Source organism: Pelmatolapia mariae, linkage group LG8 (genome assembly GCF_036321145.2).
Source record: "Pelmatolapia mariae isolate MD_Pm_ZW linkage group LG8, Pm_UMD_F_2, whole genome shotgun sequence".
Classification (NCBI taxonomy): Eukaryota; Metazoa; Chordata; class Actinopteri; order Cichliformes; family Cichlidae; genus Pelmatolapia; species Pelmatolapia mariae.
Window position 1 is genome coordinate 14,143,691 of NC_086234.1, and position 18,062 is coordinate 14,161,752.

Below are 18,062 nucleotides of genomic sequence, written 5' to 3' on the forward strand. Positions count from 1 at the left end.
TGCAATATAAGAATGACATATTATATAGAGAATTATAGAATTATATATTAGTTATGAACTATCTTTGGAGTAAACCTTTCAGTGACAGGCTCCTGCATCCACGGTGTGTAAAGGTCTTTCCTTCCAGCCACCATTAGACCACATGTATACTTATATATGTTAATACACACATTGGGGGCTGATAAATAAATGTGCAATGGTATTCAGTCAGTAATATTCAACTCTCCCCCCCCCCCTCTCTCTCTCTCTATGTGTATATGTTTGTGGTTAAAATTGTACTTCTGTTTTGTATAGTGTACATTTTTCTGTTGTTGTGTAGTATTCTTGGGATTGCTCAAGCTGCTATCTATTATCATTTTTATCTATCTATATCTATTTATTCTACTCTGTCCAGCAATAAATGCGAAATAATAAACAATAAAACATTACAGCTGTAATAATGTGAATATAGCAACCACGGGACTGATAAAGTATATCTTATCTTAATATTAATACTTTTACTAATGATAAATCACAGTAACACAAGGGCTCTAGCTTTCTCACGTGACTAACTTTTAACATGACGTCAAAACCGACGTAAACAACAATAAGGAAGTGGAGGCGGGATGGAGTCCCTTTAGGGCGCAGCATTAGGATTATAATGCTGTAGCGTTGAATTATCACACACGACAGTGAGTCTCTTTTGTGCTTATACACCCTGGTTGTATGCTACACAAAAGCTACATGCCAAACTTACGGTTTGGCTGTATCCAACCAGCTGTTTGCAAGAGTTTAGCCAAACAGCTAACTAGCTAGCAAGTAAACGGTAACTAGACAAGTGTTTATGCGCTGCTCTTAACCTTCGTCACTAGTCGAAGTGTTCCTACATGAGTAGATAGTCTGTAATTTAAAATGAAACGTTGTGTTACTTATTAACGTGTATTTTTTATTCTTTTTTTTTAGCCAGCGATGGAGGGCTCCAAAACGTCGAGCACGACCATGCAGGTGAGCTTTGTGTGTCAGCGCTGCTCCCAGCCGCTGAAACTGGACACATCCTTCAATGTTCTCGATCGGGTCACCATCCAGGAGCTTATTGGTATGTTTAACCGCCGTATTTGATGTTGAACCTGCTCCATTTGTCGCCCTATGTATGATCTCTTTCCTCCTCTTCCTCGTCAGCTCCAATAGTCTCAGTGACCCCCAGCAAACAGTCTGACAACAGCGGCGGGGAGACGGCACCAGAGGTAGGTTAATGCCGAGCTGGAAACTGCTCTTTGTAATACATTATTAAAAAGAAAAAGTAAATGATTTTTAATCAAAGTATAGCATCGAGCCAATGAAACTTCAGACTTTCTGATCTATTTGTGGGAGGAGCACGGTCTAACTTCGTCAGGCATTCATAGGAGCAGATGGGGACTATATAAACTGAGTACCATTAAGATGCTGCAAATAAATTTAAGCAAAATGGACTAGCTCATGCTACTTTTTTCAGTTTGATTTTCATGTGTCTTTGAACTCTGAACGATACCACATAATTTTCATTTACATAAAAAGATGTGGCATGATTATATCCAGTTATTTTCCTCCATTGAAATCTGATATGTTTTCAAAGTTTTCCTTTATTTTATTTTTTTTTTGCGGAGTGTATAAAGGCTGTATTAGCTCTCTGTCTCTCCTGGAATAACTTAAAAATGGACTTGAGAGTCTCATAGCTGTTTACTGTGTGTAGAGGATATACTATTGAATAGTGTGATTGTTTTAGTGTTGTGTTCCCTCATCTGTGTTCCCTCAGTTACAGATACAGATGTATCTGGTGGTGATGTTTGTTATAACAGTATTAAGTGCTATTCTGGCCCTGTCACTCTTGGTTTTCAAAGATGAGAAACAAATAATTATTTCAGTTTTATGTGAAAATATGCTGTTGGAAAATGTGTTTGACTCTTAGACTTGGAATCTCTTCACAGGAAACGTTTGTTGAAAACAAGCAGGATGGAGTTTCGAGAAAATACATCCCTCCTGCACGGTGAGCACCCAACTCTTTTTTTTTTTTTTTAACTTGCATGTCCAACAAAGCTGACAGAATTGCTTAATCTTGAATGGCGTGCTTTTCCTCAGAATGATGTCAACAGAGAGCGCCAACAGCTTCACACTCATTGGAGATGCATCTGATGGCGGCACCATGGAAAACCTTAGTCGTAGACTGAAGGTGATACTTTTACTGTCAGAGAGTAAAGAAATTTAGGTTCAGTTATGTCAGTCTACTTGAAAACATCCCCACAGCGTGTGGGTGCTGAGATTTATGTTGATGCATTGATTTCATGGTGTGTTATCTGTGTGACAAAACCAAATAAGCTTTGCCTCTGATCATATCCCACCAAGGTAACTAGTGACCTGTTCGACATCATGTCGGGCCAGACAGATGTGGACCACCCACTATGCGAGGAATGTACCGACACTCTGCTGGACCACCTAGACACGCAGCTCAACATCACAGAGAACGAATGCCAGAATTACAAGTGAGCTGGTGCACAAGAATGAGGATCCAGCCTAAGCAGCTGCCCAGTACTGAGAACCACTTAAAGTGCTGATTCCAAATGTTTGTGAATGTATTTCTAGGCAGTGTCTGGAGCTGCTATCGCACCTGCAGGTGGAGGATGAGGAGACCCTGTTGGCAGAGCTACAGCAGCTCAAAGAGGAAGAGGAAAAACTGGTTCAGGAGCTGGAGGCTGTGGAGGAGCAGAGGGCTACTGTGGCCCAGGACCTGGCCCAGAGCAGGATCCAAGCTCAGCAGCTCGACACAGAGGAGCTACAGTGAGTGAGCTAGCAGTGGTGTAGACAGGTGATGGGTGTATTTTAAATGATACAGCACCTAACGCCTCTGTGCCTTCCCCTTTCTAAAGATACCAGAAGGAGTACAGCGAGTTTAAACGGCAGCAGCTAGAGCTGGATGATGAGCTCAAGAGTGTTGATAACCAGATGCGCTACTGCCAGATTCAGCTAGACCGCCTGAAAAAAACCAACGTTTTCAATGCTACATTTCACATCTGGTACACACACACACACAAACACACGGTGGCAAACACATTGTTTTGTATGCTAAGAAATAATTTAGGTCCCTAAATCAATGTTGACTTTCAAATTTTTAACACAGACTATGAGACGAGCCTATTGGCTGAGAATCCGACTCGTTTCTCCTCTTTTTCCAGGCACAGCGGCCAGTTTGGTACCATCAACAACTTCCGCCTGGGCCGACTCCCCAGTGTCCCGGTGGAGTGGAATGAGATCAACGCAGCCTGGGGACAGACGGTGCTTCTGCTGCACGCTCTCGCCAACAAAATGGGGCTGCGCTTTCAGAGGTACACGCTTAATTTAACTTGCTTTCTTTACCATTTGCTGTTGAGCTTAAAACACACTCGCCAGCCCCTTTATTAGGTACACATTGTCAGTATAATGCTGAACCCTCTTCTGCCTTCAGAATTTTTGTGGCATAGATTCAACAAGGTACTGGTAGCATTCATTGGCTATTTTGGTCCATATTGACATGATAGCGTGGTTTCTGTTGCTTGTCGGCTACATGATGGAAGTCTTCTTGGACGATCTTGGATTAAGATCTGGTGACTGTGGAGGCCATTTGTGTACAGTGAACTCATTGTTATGTTTAAAATGATTTGAGGTTTGTGACATGGAGCTTTATGCTGATTGAAGCAGCTGTCAGTAACTGGGTACACTGTGGATATAGGCAGCAACAGTGGACTGTTGAAAAGGATATACCAACTCAAGGACAGTGCAGCAGCAGCTTCAGAGAGAGAGAGAGGGGGAGATAGAGAGATGGGATGAATTTTTAATTTTGTCTTTTTAAAACCGACCATAGACATGGTTGTCTGGGAAAAATCTCAGTAGATCAGCAGTTTCTGAAATAGTCAGACTAGGCTGTCTGGCACCAAGAAGCACATCATGTTTAAAGTCTTTTAAATCACTCTTCTTTCTAATTCTGATGCTCAGCGTGAACTTCACCAGGTTTTCTTTACCATATCTACATGCCTACATAGCTTTATTACATCACTTACTTGGTTTCTTACAGATTTACATTCTCTCAATAATGTTTGCAAATCATGTTTTAGTTGACAAGATTGAATTATTCGCTATTATTTTGTCCTGGAATGATACTAATTTTCCTGTAATTTGCTGTGCTCATTGTCTGTTTAAATGTCTTAGTTCTGTAACCTTAATGAATCCTAGCCTCGAATCACTAAAATTTAGTGCTGTTTCCAGTTAATCTTCTGTTAGTCTGAAGTGCAATAAACTAGCTCAAACTCTTCTTTGTCCCTCAGATATCGTCTTGTCCCATATGGAAACCACTCATACTTGGAGTCACTGACAGACAAGTCAAAGGTAGTGCATTCTCACATCCGGCTCTCCTGTGCTTATTTAAACTGTTGTCCAGGTTCTTATTCTGCCATATTTTGTCTACCATTGTGTTTTCAGGAGCTCCCACTGTACTGCTCAGGTGGATTGAGGTTCTTCTGGGACAATAAGTTCGATCATGCCATGGTGGCCTTCCTGGACTGTGTCCAACAGTTCAAAGAGGAGGTGGAAAAAGGAGACACTGGCTTCTGCCTCCCCTACAGGTCAGATATCAGCATCATGTGTGTATTGTGCATTTCTGTGTGCTCATTGTGTAGCACATCTATGGGCCATTTAAAATGAATGTATAAATATACATGTAGTTTGAATGTAAATTCTGGTCCAATGTCAACCATTATTATTAGCATCTGAGTCAAATAAGCAAGTTTAGGTAAGCTTCGACCCCACACTCGGAACCAACGTGAAAATCTACACTTTAGTTGTTCCCTGCTAGCACATCAAGGTTGGAATATCCCAAATCATATTCATTCTTTAACAGACTGATCCTTCATAAACATAAACTCTGTACTGTGAATACAGACATGTGGCCTTTGGTTCAATGTAAGCAAATCAGGAAAACTTTGGATACTCCGGTGTAATAAGCATTTCAGCCTCTGTGAACATATTAAATTTGTGACTCATGAATGTTACATTTTCCAGGTTTTTGATTTAAGTTCAGATTCAGTGTTGTATTTATAAACTTAGAAACTAGTCTGACTTGAACTTTTTTTTCCCCCTCATACCTCAGAATGGATGTGGAGAAGGGTAAGATCGAAGATACGGGTGGCAGCGGAGGCTCCTACTCCATCAAAACTCAGTTTAACTCTGAGGAGCAGTGGACGAAAGCGCTCAAGTTTATGTTAACCAATCTGAAGTGGGGACTGGCTTGGGTTACCTCACAGTTCTACAACAGATAAAACAGCTGGACAGTGTCAATATTTGATTAGTCACATTCACATCTGTTGAAGGAATGTCATGCGATATATTTTTGGATACTTTATCCAAAGGAAAAGAATGGTTAAGTCTGCACTATACAGCAAAAAGCTTTGAGTGATATCGAGCCCTTTTTTTTTTTAACAAGTTACAGAACTAAAAATTGTTGGTTCACTAAAAAAAAAAAAAAAAAAAAAAATACAGTTGTAGATATCCCCCTCAAAGCAGGATGTTTCATTTAGTTCTTGCCTGCTTTATTAATACTAGGATATGCTTTCAATATTTCCAAGTTTGATGTATTGTCCACTTCCTGTTGCCCCTCACCTTTTAAAATTTGCTATGTGTGATAGTTGGAGTAGATTTTAGTATTTGAGTATTCAACAAGTTAACAATGCAATTACCAGATTTATCATACACATAACTGCTGGAGGTGCACTGATGCTTCAGCCTTGTGTTCATACTCTGTACCAAATGTTTAATAATGGAATTGACTTAATAAAATTCGGTTTGGAAGAAAATATCTGGAGCTTTTTTTTAGATTGCATATATTAAATCACATTCATGTTTGAACTTAATCTAAAAAAGTTTGCACAATTTCCCAAAATGAAGCGAGACACCACACAGTTAACCAAATGTTCTTTTGTTTTTTTAATGGTTTCATCAGTTCAGTTTAATCTTACCTCGCATCACAACAATCACTCAGTCACCACCCACACACCATTCAAGTTTAACAGCGTTAGAGGTGGGGGTGAATCTCATGGAAAAATATGGACTTAACAATTAAAATAAGCTGAATTCCAGTTATCAAGTAAAATATTTAAAATTGGTCAAACAAGTCAGTCTTCTAGAGTCAGCCCTCTTCTGTGTCAAGTCATTTATGACCTTTTAAAGAAGCCGTGTCATGACGACAGGCCTCGAACTTTGGTCATCAGTCACTCGGAGCCCTTCCTAAAAAAAAGTTCCAGGTTCAATTCTATCAGAACACATTTAAAACGGACAACTATTAATCTGAAAATACTTTGATAGACGATGTATTTCAAGCAGTATGGGGTGACATTTAATTTATGCTTCCTCTTCAAAACCTTTTACGAGTATAGGCAAGAGATTTTCCACACATAGCATACCTCTGAGCCTGTCACAGTTGTGCAATTTTTCAGGTGCTTCATATATTCGTCATGTAAAAAAGCCTCTTGAAATGAGCCAAAGTTTTGTTAGTGCATGCATATGGGCAATTCTTTGGGTTCTACTGAGCCCACAGCCAGAGGCTGGCACATTTACACCACTTGAATAACAGTGGTGGGCACATATTCTACTTCAACGCCACACCATATATTATTTTGGTTCCATTCACTCTTTAAAGATGCCTCCTTCCTATCATGCGCTCTGCTTTCTCGCCATGAAGAGAGCAAAGGAGGAGCTCCATCAAGGGTGTAACGTCTCCACGTGGCTTTGGGGTTTTGTTCCAGTTTCTTTCAGCTAGCTCGAATTGGAGGCACTGCTGCTGTAGCAGCTGGAGGTGGAAGGAATGGGAGGTGCTGGAGGTGTGCTGCTGCCCAGGGCTTTTCGGATGTGGGGCATGAGGAAGGGGTCACTGGCCAACTGCAGCACATCCACCCTGTCCTCTTTGTGGTAAGCCAGGCAACGTCGAATGAAGGCCTGTGAAGGGAAACCGTGACAAAAAGTGACTCATTATAGCTGAACACACTTTTTTTTTTTTTTTTTTTTTAATTCTCAGGCTAACTGCTGTTCTGTTAATGCAACGTGTAATACACTGTGCAAATAGTTATGCCAACAGGTCAACGAGTTTGTTGCAGTTTAAAAGAAATTAATACCAGACCTTTGCTTCTGTGGTGACTGCAGGTTTGGGGGGAAACTGCACCTCAGTGGCTTTTAGTATCGTGTTTTCTTGTAGGATATCCTGCTGCGACTGGTTATGACCAAACGGCTTGAAAAAGATCAAGTTACACACTTGTTAAGTTCATTTATTCAAAAACAAAACAGAAACCTGACAACTATTGTAATATAGGTTAGTGGTTACCTTGCGTCCATACAAGCTCTGGTAGAAGATGACCCCTACTGACCAAACGTCCACTTTGTTGGATATTTTAGGGGGCTCCTTGCCCACTACAAAGCACTCAGGTGGTAGATACCTGTAAGCAAGACAAACAATAACAAATCATGGAGAAAAAAAAAGTTTTCCTGATCTCCCTTTATTCTCAAACTGCTTGCTGAATAAAGAATTAAAATTGAGTTAGCAGCATTACTGTGAAACTGTTACACATCTGCTTGCGTAGTCATACTGGTTGCTTGGTGACTAAATGCAGTGCAAAGTGTCTGTGTGTACCAGTAGGTCCCTGCTCCCTGCGAGGTCAGCTCCATGCCATCTGCAGAGTTGTAGCTGTCATCGTCCATGATCTTGGACAGACCAAAATCGGTGATCTTTATCTCTCCGCAAGCTGTGCCGTTGACCAACAGGATGTTCCCTGGTGACAGAACACATAAAATGAGGGTTCACAAGCATTACGAGTCCTACACTGTAATCATAGCCAGAGATGTTTTATGTTTAACTGAATTAGAATAGAAAACACATTTGTGTGTTGCCCATAAAACTCAGTGAGATTACCAGGCTTGAGGTCATAGTGTATGATGGGTGGCCGAATCTGATTGAGGTACTTGAGGGCATTGACGAGCTGCATGACGATGGAGCGGCCCTCCTTCTCCGTCATCGATTTGTTCTGCTTCAAGTAGAAATCCAGGTCATTGCCTTCACAGTACTCGAGTACTGTGCAGAACCTGCACCAGATTAGATAACACATGGGTTAACTGCGAAGGCGTCAATGATCACCTACACGTTCAAACACATCCTAAGATGCCCGATGTGATAAAAACTGATAACTTGGCAAGTGTTGCTGATATTTACAAAAGACATGAACAAAAAAAAGACCATGTGCATCAGCCAAATTACTGGAAATCTATAGATTCATTTTATGGTATTCAAATATTCAAAGTTTCTGCTTTCTATTTCTTTTCATCAAACAAAGCAGTTTTAACATTTTCTAGTATTTACTATGAAAAAAAAAAATAGTAACATTGTTAAAAATAATAATTCTTAAATATTGTCACCTAAGGCTCTCATCACCTCCATAGCCACTGCCACAGACTACAAACTACACAGAACAAACTTCCAACTGAAACCCAAGCTCCTAAACGTCCATAATAACTACAGAAGAGAAAATAAAAATTGAAGTTTTTGCCACTGAACACTACCGAATAACAAACACTTATAGATAATCATCGTGAGCTTTATGTGAAATGAAGCACTTACGAGTCTGTGTTGAGCGAGAAATAGTCGTAAAGTTTCACTATTCTAGGATGATCGAGTTCTTTGTGGATTCTGTATTCTCTACAGGCGTGTCTGCAACGAAAAAATATTAATGAGTCCGAATTAATCACTTTAGTATAAATTAAAAAAAAAAGTTCAGAAATATTTTTGATCACACAATAACACCTAGAGAGCACATTTACAGAGCGGCAGACTCACTTGTGGTAGTTTTCCTTCTTCTCTTCCCTCCAGTTCTTGTTGAGTTGATGGATTTTAATGGCCACGTACCTCTGCTCTGTGAAATCAAAAGCCTGTAAAAAAGGTACATTTCACATCAATACAAAGCAGCTTACTACTGGCCTGAATTTCCCATTGAATTCTCTACAGTAGCTGTTTACTGCATACAGAAGTGTTGCAAGTCTCATCTTCCTGTACGTCACTCAAAGTTTAGAAAACAAAGAAGGAACAAAAAAGGTATTCATGAGGAATGGAAACCAAGTAAATAGCACCGGCTTACCTTAAAAACTTCACTAAAGCCACCTCTTCCAAGTAGCTGTAACAGCAGATATCGGTCATTCAGTGTGGGGTGGTCTTTAAATCTACAAAGGAACACGTTGTTAAAGTATTTGTTGCTTTAAAAAGACACCACAGAGCTTGAGTAGGGCATGTTAAACTGGGATGATACGTACTGCGAGTTGTCCTCATTATGGATTCTCTTAAGCTCTCGAATGTGCAGATTTCTCACACGCTCCAACTGGTCCAGCTCTGCATGGATCTCTGCTTCTTCCTGCATACAAGTGCAGAGATTTATCACCTACCTCATCGTTTGAGCGGGTGACTCCAAAGGAGAGAAAAAAAAAAGTGGGAAAAACAACAACAAAAGCGAAAAGAAACATTGGCACCTTTTTAAGATGACCGATTCGAAGTTTAAAGATCTCCTCTTGCTCGCGATACTCTGCCAGTGACAACCTGTGAGAGATCAGAGAGCCAGAAATGCATAATTAAATAAGAAATAAACAAGATATTAAAAACAGAAAGCAAAGAAAATGTGAGATTTTACTGAAGAAAATATGTTAAACGTCTAAATAATTGTGATCTACAGAGTTAAATATGCAGCATTTGACTTCTTACTAAATTTTTTCACCCAATGCCGGTTGAGGTTAACGGCTTACTGACAGCCATCAATACCACTCACCACAAAACTGCATGACTGGCCCCCCACAGACCAGTAAACCTCATTATATTCAGGCTAGAAGCTTATTAATCCACTATTTATTACACAATAAAGTGATCTGCTCCTTGTAACCGTACGTTTCACTCTCTTGGCCGTTGCTTCTGCTTTTTCGTTTGTTGTGCTCCAGGTTGGGTGGAGGCGTTTGGGCCATGGAGGGAGGTTTCCTCTTCCCCAGCAGCTTCCTCTGCCTCTCAATGTCCTCCCGCTGAGAGTTGATTCGCTCTTGCTGCCTACAACATGCAGGGACAATCTGGCGTAAGCATTTCTGTATGCAGAATAGAAAAAAATAACAATTTAAATGTACGCTTGTGCCCATTTGCGTTCTGACTTGATGAGATTCTGGAAGGCATATCCATCTGTCCACTGCTCAGTGAAGGAAGCTCCGTGGCGTACGGTGGTGAAGTGACCTAGGCGTAGACGGTCCTGCATGCTCTTGTCCCTGCATGCCATCTTCTCCTGTCTTGACTACAAACACAAATAAAGAAATAAATGAGTAAAACATTGCAGGCACAAAAAAACAAAACAAACAAACAAACAAAAAAAAAAAACCTAGAGGATATGAAGTATCAAATATTATTATCAAATATTACTATTCAGTTCCACCTTAAATCGCCATGAAGCCTTTTACAAGTTACATGGGGGCAATGCTTACATGCATAAACTGACTTCTTTGGTTTTCACATTGTACTACAGAGGTGTCCCAAATCAGGCAAACATACTTGTGCAAATTCATATTCACACCGACCCTCTCAATTAGCAGCTTCTTGCTCATGGTCACACACTTGTTTAGTCTCTCCTTGTAGCGCTCCAGCATCTTCTGCTGCTCGTCCACCTGCCGCCTCAAGTCACAGTTCGCCTGCCAAAACACGCATCATCACTCTGACAACCAATTCACATTACAGCAAGGATTCAAGGCCGCTTATTAAACTGACATGATGGGGAAAAACTGCCAGAATTTCAGTTTGTAGCTTAAATGAAAGCGGTGTAAATGTCAGCAAACCAGTGGCATTTAAAAGTTAACGAGCGTGATGAGCTGTAAGCGGACTGGTGAAGGTTAATTACTGAGAGATTTGTCATTGTTAGCCAAATAAAACATCCGTGTATGTCTGTGTCTTTTCAAAGCAACAGATTTGGACAATAATGACTTGTCTCACAGTTGTATTTTCAATGGTCCAAGCTATCTGTTAAGAGAAACATTTGAGTAACTGCTGATTTTACCCTCAACAGGTCATCTATCCTCCCTTCCTTCTTCTCCAGGTCAGAGTTCTTGCTCTTCTCCAGTGCTGTCAGTTTCAGGATCGTCAGGTCCGACTGAGGAAGGAGATCAAAAGGTAGCGAGCCCACAGTAAACATCTCATTCAAAAGGTGGATACACCTCTTGGGTCACTAACAAAGTAGTCCATTTTAAATTTAAATCAAAATCAGCCACTGGTATCACAAATATTAGAAGTGACTTCTAAGTGCTGACCTTTAAATCAGGCCAATTAGTCTAATTTACAAGAACAGCTGGATGTGTTGCAACTATTATGTCAGTGTGAGACCTTTAATGCCCTTTTAATTCTAGCATCCACATCTCAACTGTACTGTACTTTTTTTTTCTTTTTTTTTTTTTAAATGGCATAACAAGGTGTGCAGTTTTGCAACCTTACAAATTTTGTCAGACTCTACAAAACACTTAAACCAGGGACGTGCTTCAACATGACTGAGATTACAAAGAAAAAGAAAAGAAAAGAAGAAAAGTCAAGGTGTCAAGCAGTGATTTGGGTCAGTCTCAGTTACCTGGATGGCTTTATGGGAATAGGAGTGTGTGGGGGCTGTTTTAACAGAGCTGCAAGATGAAGAGTCTGTGTGGGCTGATCCTGTGGACGAAGGACTGTTGTGCTGAAGCTGTATTTCACAGTGAAAGAAAGAAAAGTAGAGGAACATGGGGGACAAAATATCAGACCCAAATTCACAGACATCAACAGTTTATAGAGAAGCTCCAAGGCATTAAAAGGAAAACATAATGTGGAGAGAATTTCACTTTAAAAAAAAAAAAAAAAAAAGGATAGTTCTGAATTCTGAATAAGAAAGAAATGTTTTGACAGTCCATAGTAATTTTATTACAACTTTCCTTGGAGATATAATGGGACTAAATGAAGGCATGACACCAGCACTAGAAAAGTTAGCTCCCATTTCACTAAAAAAAAAAAAAATTAAATCACTCTTTGGTGTTTCCACTGACTTAAGTGATGCAGACAAACCAAAGATGTGCCAGTTAGTCCTCCCAGAAAAGAAGAAAACTCACAACCGTCGGTTGACTTTGACACTGGCTAAAGGTGCAACAGAGACGAATGCTGTGCTCACCATAGGATTAGACAGTGAATGTTGAGGAGACGAGCGCACCAGCATAGGGATGCTTCGAGCAGGACTGGTGCCAGAGCCGCTGCTACCAGCAAACTGACCACAGGACAAAGAGAAGAAACAAAGAGGACAGAGTGGTTATTTAGCAAAGGATCAATGAAGGGCAGCACTGATATAATCAGGACAAGAGTACGAAAGAGGAAAGCTTCAGAACTGAAAACAATGAGCATCAATGAAACAATGCATTCAACAAATCTAAAGCATCTAATGTCCTTTCAGTTTGTACTCACATCGCAGTAATCGCTCATTTTTTGCGCTCTTCCCTTTCCTGTAAACAAAAACAGCCTTTTATAGTAAAGGAAACATAAATGTGACTCTTATAACTTTGTATTTTAAGACTCCAGTTCTTTTTAAACAATTATTTAACACCAAACTTAAAGTGGTGCAACACTTTAAAGTTGAGCAGCTGATCATTTCTGAATACAGAGAGGCATTTCTGCTTTAAACACATAAGCATGTATGTGGACTTACCTTGGCTGTTGTTGTCATAGGTGTCTCCTTTCCTCTTCCTGCTTCTGTCATTGGGCTTCTTCTCTGGTGTCTGACAAACACAGAAAAGCAGCTTAGAATTGATCAATTAACCACATTAACAGCAAAGAAACTGTATAAATGTAAGTCTTGGAGCTTTAAGTTTGAGTCTCTTAGTTAAAATAAACTTTTGAAAAAAATGTAATAACATTAACAGCAGTTTTTTTTTTATTCGAGTTTAGTATTTAGTAAACTCTGATGTAGTGCTTCCAGTCATATTATAGTCATACCAGGTTTTTAAATTTGCCTATGAGGTGGTATACTGGCTTATTGCTGTGCCTCATTGCGTCACAGCAAGAAGGTTCAGGATTAAGTCTGGATAATGATTCTTTCTCTGAGGGCTTTACATGTTTTCCCATGTTTGTGTGGGTTTCTTTAAGCCAGCTAGGTTCCCCATTTATCCATAAGCATGAACTAAAATTTACAAAAGCATTTTTCCTCTCTCTCTGGGTTAATTATTGGTTTTCTCTCAATTTCTTTTAAAGACATTAAATATTAAAATTCTGTTACTATTTAATCAAAGTGTAAAAACAAAAACAAAAAAACCCCAGATTGATAAATTATTAACACATACTCCACCATACCAAAGTGTTTCCATACACTACTGCATGTACTACACAAAATAAACTAATTCGAAACAACTAATACTGAAAACCTGCGAGCTGCACACACAAAAATCAAAAACCAACCTCCAGTTCCTTGTCGCTGAGTGATCCTGCACTGCACAAAGACTGGTTGGATGATTCGCTGTTGGCCGAACTCTACAGCAAAGAGAGACAAAGACCCGATTGGTTAATCATTAACTACACTTATGGACAGAACTGAAAATGTGTGATACGGGATATTTAAATGATCTGCATGCATGAGATAAAGCAAAAGACGCCTGTGGCCTGTTTAGAGTCGGTCAGCATTACTCCCCAATTCATTTCATTGCAGGTTTCTACAGTGCAGTATTATTTTTTTTAAAAAACAATAAATAAAACACCAACCACTATGGCAGAATTCACAACTGTCACACTATGACCCTTGTGAGTGCGCATTACACACATCACCCTGTTAATCTTCACTTGACTTCCAGTTGGCTGAATTGGTTAGGGTCATTAAAGGCCAGACTCCACACAGCCTGATGGGACTAAGAAGAAACAGCAGGCTTTCTGGGGCAGGAGGCTAATGCTTTTTAAGGCCTGCTAGCTTAATGCTTTTCAAGGTCACAACTATAGCAGACAACTCCTCTCATTCCTTTATATTAACATCTACAGTTTGACTGCAACGTCCTAAATAGCATGCAAAGACATACAGTGGATATCTATAATGTTAAAAAAATATATCCATCCATTCATTTCCAAACTTTAATGTGACCTATAACATGTGTCATTTAATTGAAAAAAACAAAACAAAAAAAAACAAAGCAAAAAACAAACGTACAATAACCAGCATTAGTGTCCACACGTTTAAACTAATGCTTTCTTAAAGCACCTTTTGATTTAATCACAGCAATCAATCTTCTTGGGTACACAGCTGCCATTAATTAAAGAAACCCTGATTAACCCCAAATAAAGTTCAGCTGTCCTAGCAGGATTTTCCCAACATTTACTCCGTTGCAAACTAGAGCAAAAGCCAAGCATCAAAGAGATGTTATCGTTGGAAGGCATCAGTCAAGAGAAAGGTTTATAAAAAATAAACAAATAAATAAATAAATAAATAAATAAGTGTCCACAGCATTGGATGTAGCATGGAACACAGTGAAGCCAGTCATCAAAAAAAAAAAAAGAAAAGAAAAAAAAGGTAGAAATATGGGACAACAGTGATGAAAAGACAAGATGAAAACTGGTCAGGGAGGCTGCCAAGTGACCTACTGAAGGAGCTGCAGGAAATTCTGGCGGTGAGGACTATGGGGTAGGGTTGCAAGACAGAAGCCATTTCTGACAAAGAAAAATGTCCAAGACCAGCTACAATTTGCTAAATTATGAAGTTTAAAATTAAGAAGGGTGGAAAATTTACATTGATCTGAGGAGACTGGCCACACATACATACTGAAAGCCTCAAACCAAAAAAGAGGAAAGAAAACAAAACAAACCTAAAAACCAACAACACAAATAAATAAGTGGCATAATGTAATACCCATGTTGAAGCACGGTGGCGGCAGTATCATGCTTTTAAAACGTTAAGGCATCTGCCAGAAAGCTGTAGATGAAGACGAATTTCACCTTTTAACACGAAAATCACCTGAAGCATATATCTAAATCAATATTTAGACAAATATTGAACCTTTGGATCAAAACAGTACTTCAAAGTATAGGGTGTACACACTTAGTATATGACGTTTTATATATTTTTCCCTTAATATTTGTTTTTCAGTTGAGTTAAGTAAGGTAAAGGTGGGAAAAGTTTCAAAATGACTTATGGTATCACTTTTAACATCACAAAAACCTGCAATTTTAACAGGGATGTGTAAACTTTTTATATCCACTGTATACCACTGATATCATACCCACAGCCTTACATCATTTATCCTCCTATACCACAGCAAGCAGTCCTGACAATAAATTTAAGAGCAAAATATAGGTCAGAGCATTTAAAAAAAACATAAAAAATAAAAATGGCTGCTTTCTTAGGAGCTGCCATTTTCTCAGATGTGCACCCTCGCTTATTGATACCCAGTTCAACAGCAGGATACAGCAAAGCACAGCCAATACTGTGAACTTCAGCTGCTGTGCCATTTAAGTGTCACTATCCTCCACTGAAACAAAGAGATGCCGGCCAGCTCCTGTGTCAGCCAAAACAGAGCTTGTCTTGTTGTACCTTTAGCTCGTGAAAACAGATCACAGCACTGAAGAAACCTCCTGAACAGAGGGCACACTGTAAACAGAGAGGACTTCTAAGCATACCTCAACTGAAAGACTAACACAGGAGTGCTAACCAATTGCAGTCACAGTGGGGTTGTGGGATGAATTCCAGGAATTAATTCAGCAAGAATTGCAAAATTTAGCAAAAACAACATGCATCAAGTCCAGCATCCACAGAAATGACCTGTACCTGCAACTGTTGTCATTTTAAGCAACAAAACAACCATTACAATGTTAAAATGTTCCAACCTTGGCCACACCGACTCCAGTGAACCGTGCCTCAAGCAGCTCCTGCCTTCGTGGATCCAGGCTGATAGCCTGGCTATGAAGTCCTTCCATCATGCCTAGAAAGTAAGACATAAACAGTAAATGGACTGGTACAGCAATTTTCTAGTTAATTTGGGCACTCAAAGCACTCTCTTATTACAAGTCTCATTCACACAAGTTGTTTTTTTTACCTAGGCACTTTTAATCTAACGTTCCAGATTTCACGTTGGAGGAACCAGGAATTGAACTACTGACCTCCTGATTGGTGGACGACCTGCTCTACCTCCTGAACCACAAATATTTAACTTATGTGGAAGACCTGGTTTGAGTTAGAATGATATACACTGAAATGTGTGGCACTTTCTGATTTAGGGAAGTGACTCAACAAACTTGAGGTCTGACTGGGAAAATGTAACACCTTTTGTCACATTTGCATAGTAACCTAGGCATTTATTTGATCAGTAAACGTCATAGCCTGCTGTTCAAAGGGAACCTTTCCTCAAAACACAAACACCAGGGAAAATTTGCTTAAAGTGACACTCTGAAATTAATTTCAAGAAATAGGTTTAAAAAAAAAAAAAGCAACAAAAAAACAAAAAGAAAAAATTAGAAAAAGGAAATTAAATCTGAGAGCACATATGAGACGTGTCATCGCTCAAAAACCACCAAAGAATATAATAATAAAATAATGATACTCATTTCTGAGCAGGCAGCCCAGCATGCCCGTTCACTTGTGTATCAAAACAATCCTAGAAAGCATAAGTTACCTAAACAGAAATACTATCTAGCTCAATCTCAACATCAAAAGCAATCCCATGGGCTCAAGCTCCCCAATTCGAGCAGCCTTTCAGCAAAACCATCTTGATAATAGTGGGTGAAAAAACCGTTTCGACACTGCTGAGCGATCGAGTGGACGAGGAATGCCAAACTTGGCTAAAGCTAAAGGTGCTAATCAAAATCCTGGTAACAAAAACACAAAAGCGATGCGCTCCCATCAACTGTCAGCTTATCCTATGCCAATCGGCAGAACGACTCAAACTTTGCCTATGAAATGTAGGATTTTAACCTACTACACAGCCCAAACTACCTAGGGTCAAGTGATGAATCGAGCTAACGCCAGCTACAGTAGAAGTCTTACCTGGAGAACCTTTTGCAGTTTTCACAGCACTCACAACCCCAGAAAGGATGTTATCCGTCCAACCGGCGACAGCAAACTCCTTAACACCCCCGAGCTCCCCGCATCTCAAATAAAGTTGTCTGTATTAAGTTATCCATTTACAATTATTTCGAAATCAGGGAAGACATTTGTTAGCTTAGCTAATGCTAGCTATAAAGACCAGTGTGGCTGGCTCCTGTCGGTGTCATCCGGACAGGAGGCCGTGATCCTCGGGGTTTCCTCGTCCGTGTTGGTGCCCCTGCACGGGCAAACCGGGAGCTGTCAGTGCTCTGAAGTCTCCTGACAAGTGCTGTCACATTTCTGCTTCACTCGTTCTTCCTTTTATCGTTACAGAGCGATGCTTGCACCGGGAGGAGTCATCTCGTTACAGTCCATTATTTTAATGCTTAAGAAAAGATCATAACCTCCCGCAGCAAGGCCGCAGTGAGCTCCCAGGAGACCTTTTACAGTGATGCTTCCAGTGCGCCGGTTTACCACATAATGTACGCTCCCCCAAAACGGACTCAGTACTGTAGTCAAGGTTAGATTACAACCGGGTGAGATCGATAACTTCCCAGGTCTCCACACCACAAGGGGCCCTAAAAAGCTTCCCTGAGAGCTGCTTTTTAAATCTGGATTTCAACCACTACAGTCAAACTATGTCCTGCATGTACAACATATTTTTGTTAGCTTACAGGATAATTTAATGCATTTAGTCGTTTGCCTGAACTGTGCATGGATTCCTAGAATAAACAGATGCATCAAATCACCACAAATTAAATGACACCAAAGACATCTGTTGTTGTTGTTTTTTTTTTAAACTTGATGAATGAAGTTAGTAAATGTTTAACACTGTATTTGTGTGAGCTTAACTCCTTATCATCACTGCTATGCAAGCTACTTCACTGAACATACTTTATGTATTCAGATATTTTATGCTCAGGTAATTATTTTTTTTTACTTTTCACATAAAACAGCGGTGTGAAAAGG

General features: G+C 39.8%; 2 protein-coding genes across 2 annotated transcripts; one reads left to right on the plus strand and one right to left on the minus strand.

Annotated features, from left to right (window-relative positions):
* The first annotated feature begins 564 nt into the window (after positions 1-564).
* Positions 565-5,828, plus strand: becn1 (beclin 1, autophagy related). The gene is made up of 12 exons (XM_063482000.1): positions 565-671; positions 943-1,075; positions 1,159-1,223; positions 1,944-2,002; positions 2,095-2,185; positions 2,359-2,495; positions 2,596-2,790; positions 2,880-3,026; positions 3,186-3,335; positions 4,311-4,371; positions 4,465-4,607; positions 5,132-5,828. The coding sequence occupies exons 2-12, from the start codon at positions 949-951 to the stop codon at positions 5,298-5,300; spliced, it is 1,344 nt and encodes a 447-aa protein (XP_063338070.1). The 5' UTR covers positions 565-671; positions 943-948; the 3' UTR covers positions 5,301-5,828.
* A 127-nt stretch (positions 5,829-5,955) lies between these two features.
* LOC134633866 (serine/threonine-protein kinase tousled-like 2) lies at positions 5,956-17,592 on the minus strand. The gene is made up of 21 exons (XM_063483006.1): positions 17,055-17,592; positions 15,899-15,993; positions 13,493-13,564; positions 12,747-12,816; positions 12,506-12,543; positions 12,219-12,311; positions 11,652-11,759; positions 11,091-11,183; positions 10,618-10,728; positions 10,201-10,337; positions 9,950-10,102; positions 9,541-9,607; positions 9,328-9,425; positions 9,156-9,237; positions 8,858-8,949; positions 8,642-8,731; positions 7,940-8,109; positions 7,661-7,799; positions 7,355-7,466; positions 7,154-7,261; positions 5,956-6,972 (listed from the first exon to the last, which is right to left on the minus strand). Exons 2-21 carry the CDS (start codon positions 15,989-15,991, stop codon positions 6,793-6,795), a joined length of 2,106 nt encoding a protein of 701 aa, XP_063339076.1. The 5' UTR covers positions 15,992-15,993; positions 17,055-17,592; the 3' UTR covers positions 5,956-6,792.
* Between the last annotated feature and the right edge of the window lie 470 nt (positions 17,593-18,062).

Bases quoted from the DNA above. Each gene is read 5' to 3' on its own strand.
- LOC134633866 (XM_063483006.1), bottom strand. From the start codon at position 15,991: ATGATGGAAGGACTTCATAGCCAGGCTATCAGCCTGGATCCACGAAGG. The intron at 10,729-11,090 runs GTAAAATCAGCA...GTGTTTTGGCAG, and splicing joins GGATAGATGACCTGTTGAGG to GCGAACTGTGACTTGAGGCG. The intron at 9,608-9,949 runs GTACGGTTACAA...GATCTCTCACAG, and splicing joins AACGGCCAAGAGAGTGAAAC to GTTGTCACTGGCAGAGTATC.
- becn1 (XM_063482000.1), top strand. From the start codon at position 949: ATGGAGGGCTCCAAAACGTCGAGCACGACCATGCAGGTGAGCTTTGTG. The intron at 1,224-1,943 runs GTAGGTTAATGC...ATCTCTTCACAG, and splicing joins GCGGGGAGACGGCACCAGAG to GAAACGTTTGTTGAAAACAA. The intron at 3,336-4,310 runs GTACACGCTTAA...TTTGTCCCTCAG, and splicing joins ATGGGGCTGCGCTTTCAGAG to ATATCGTCTTGTCCCATATG.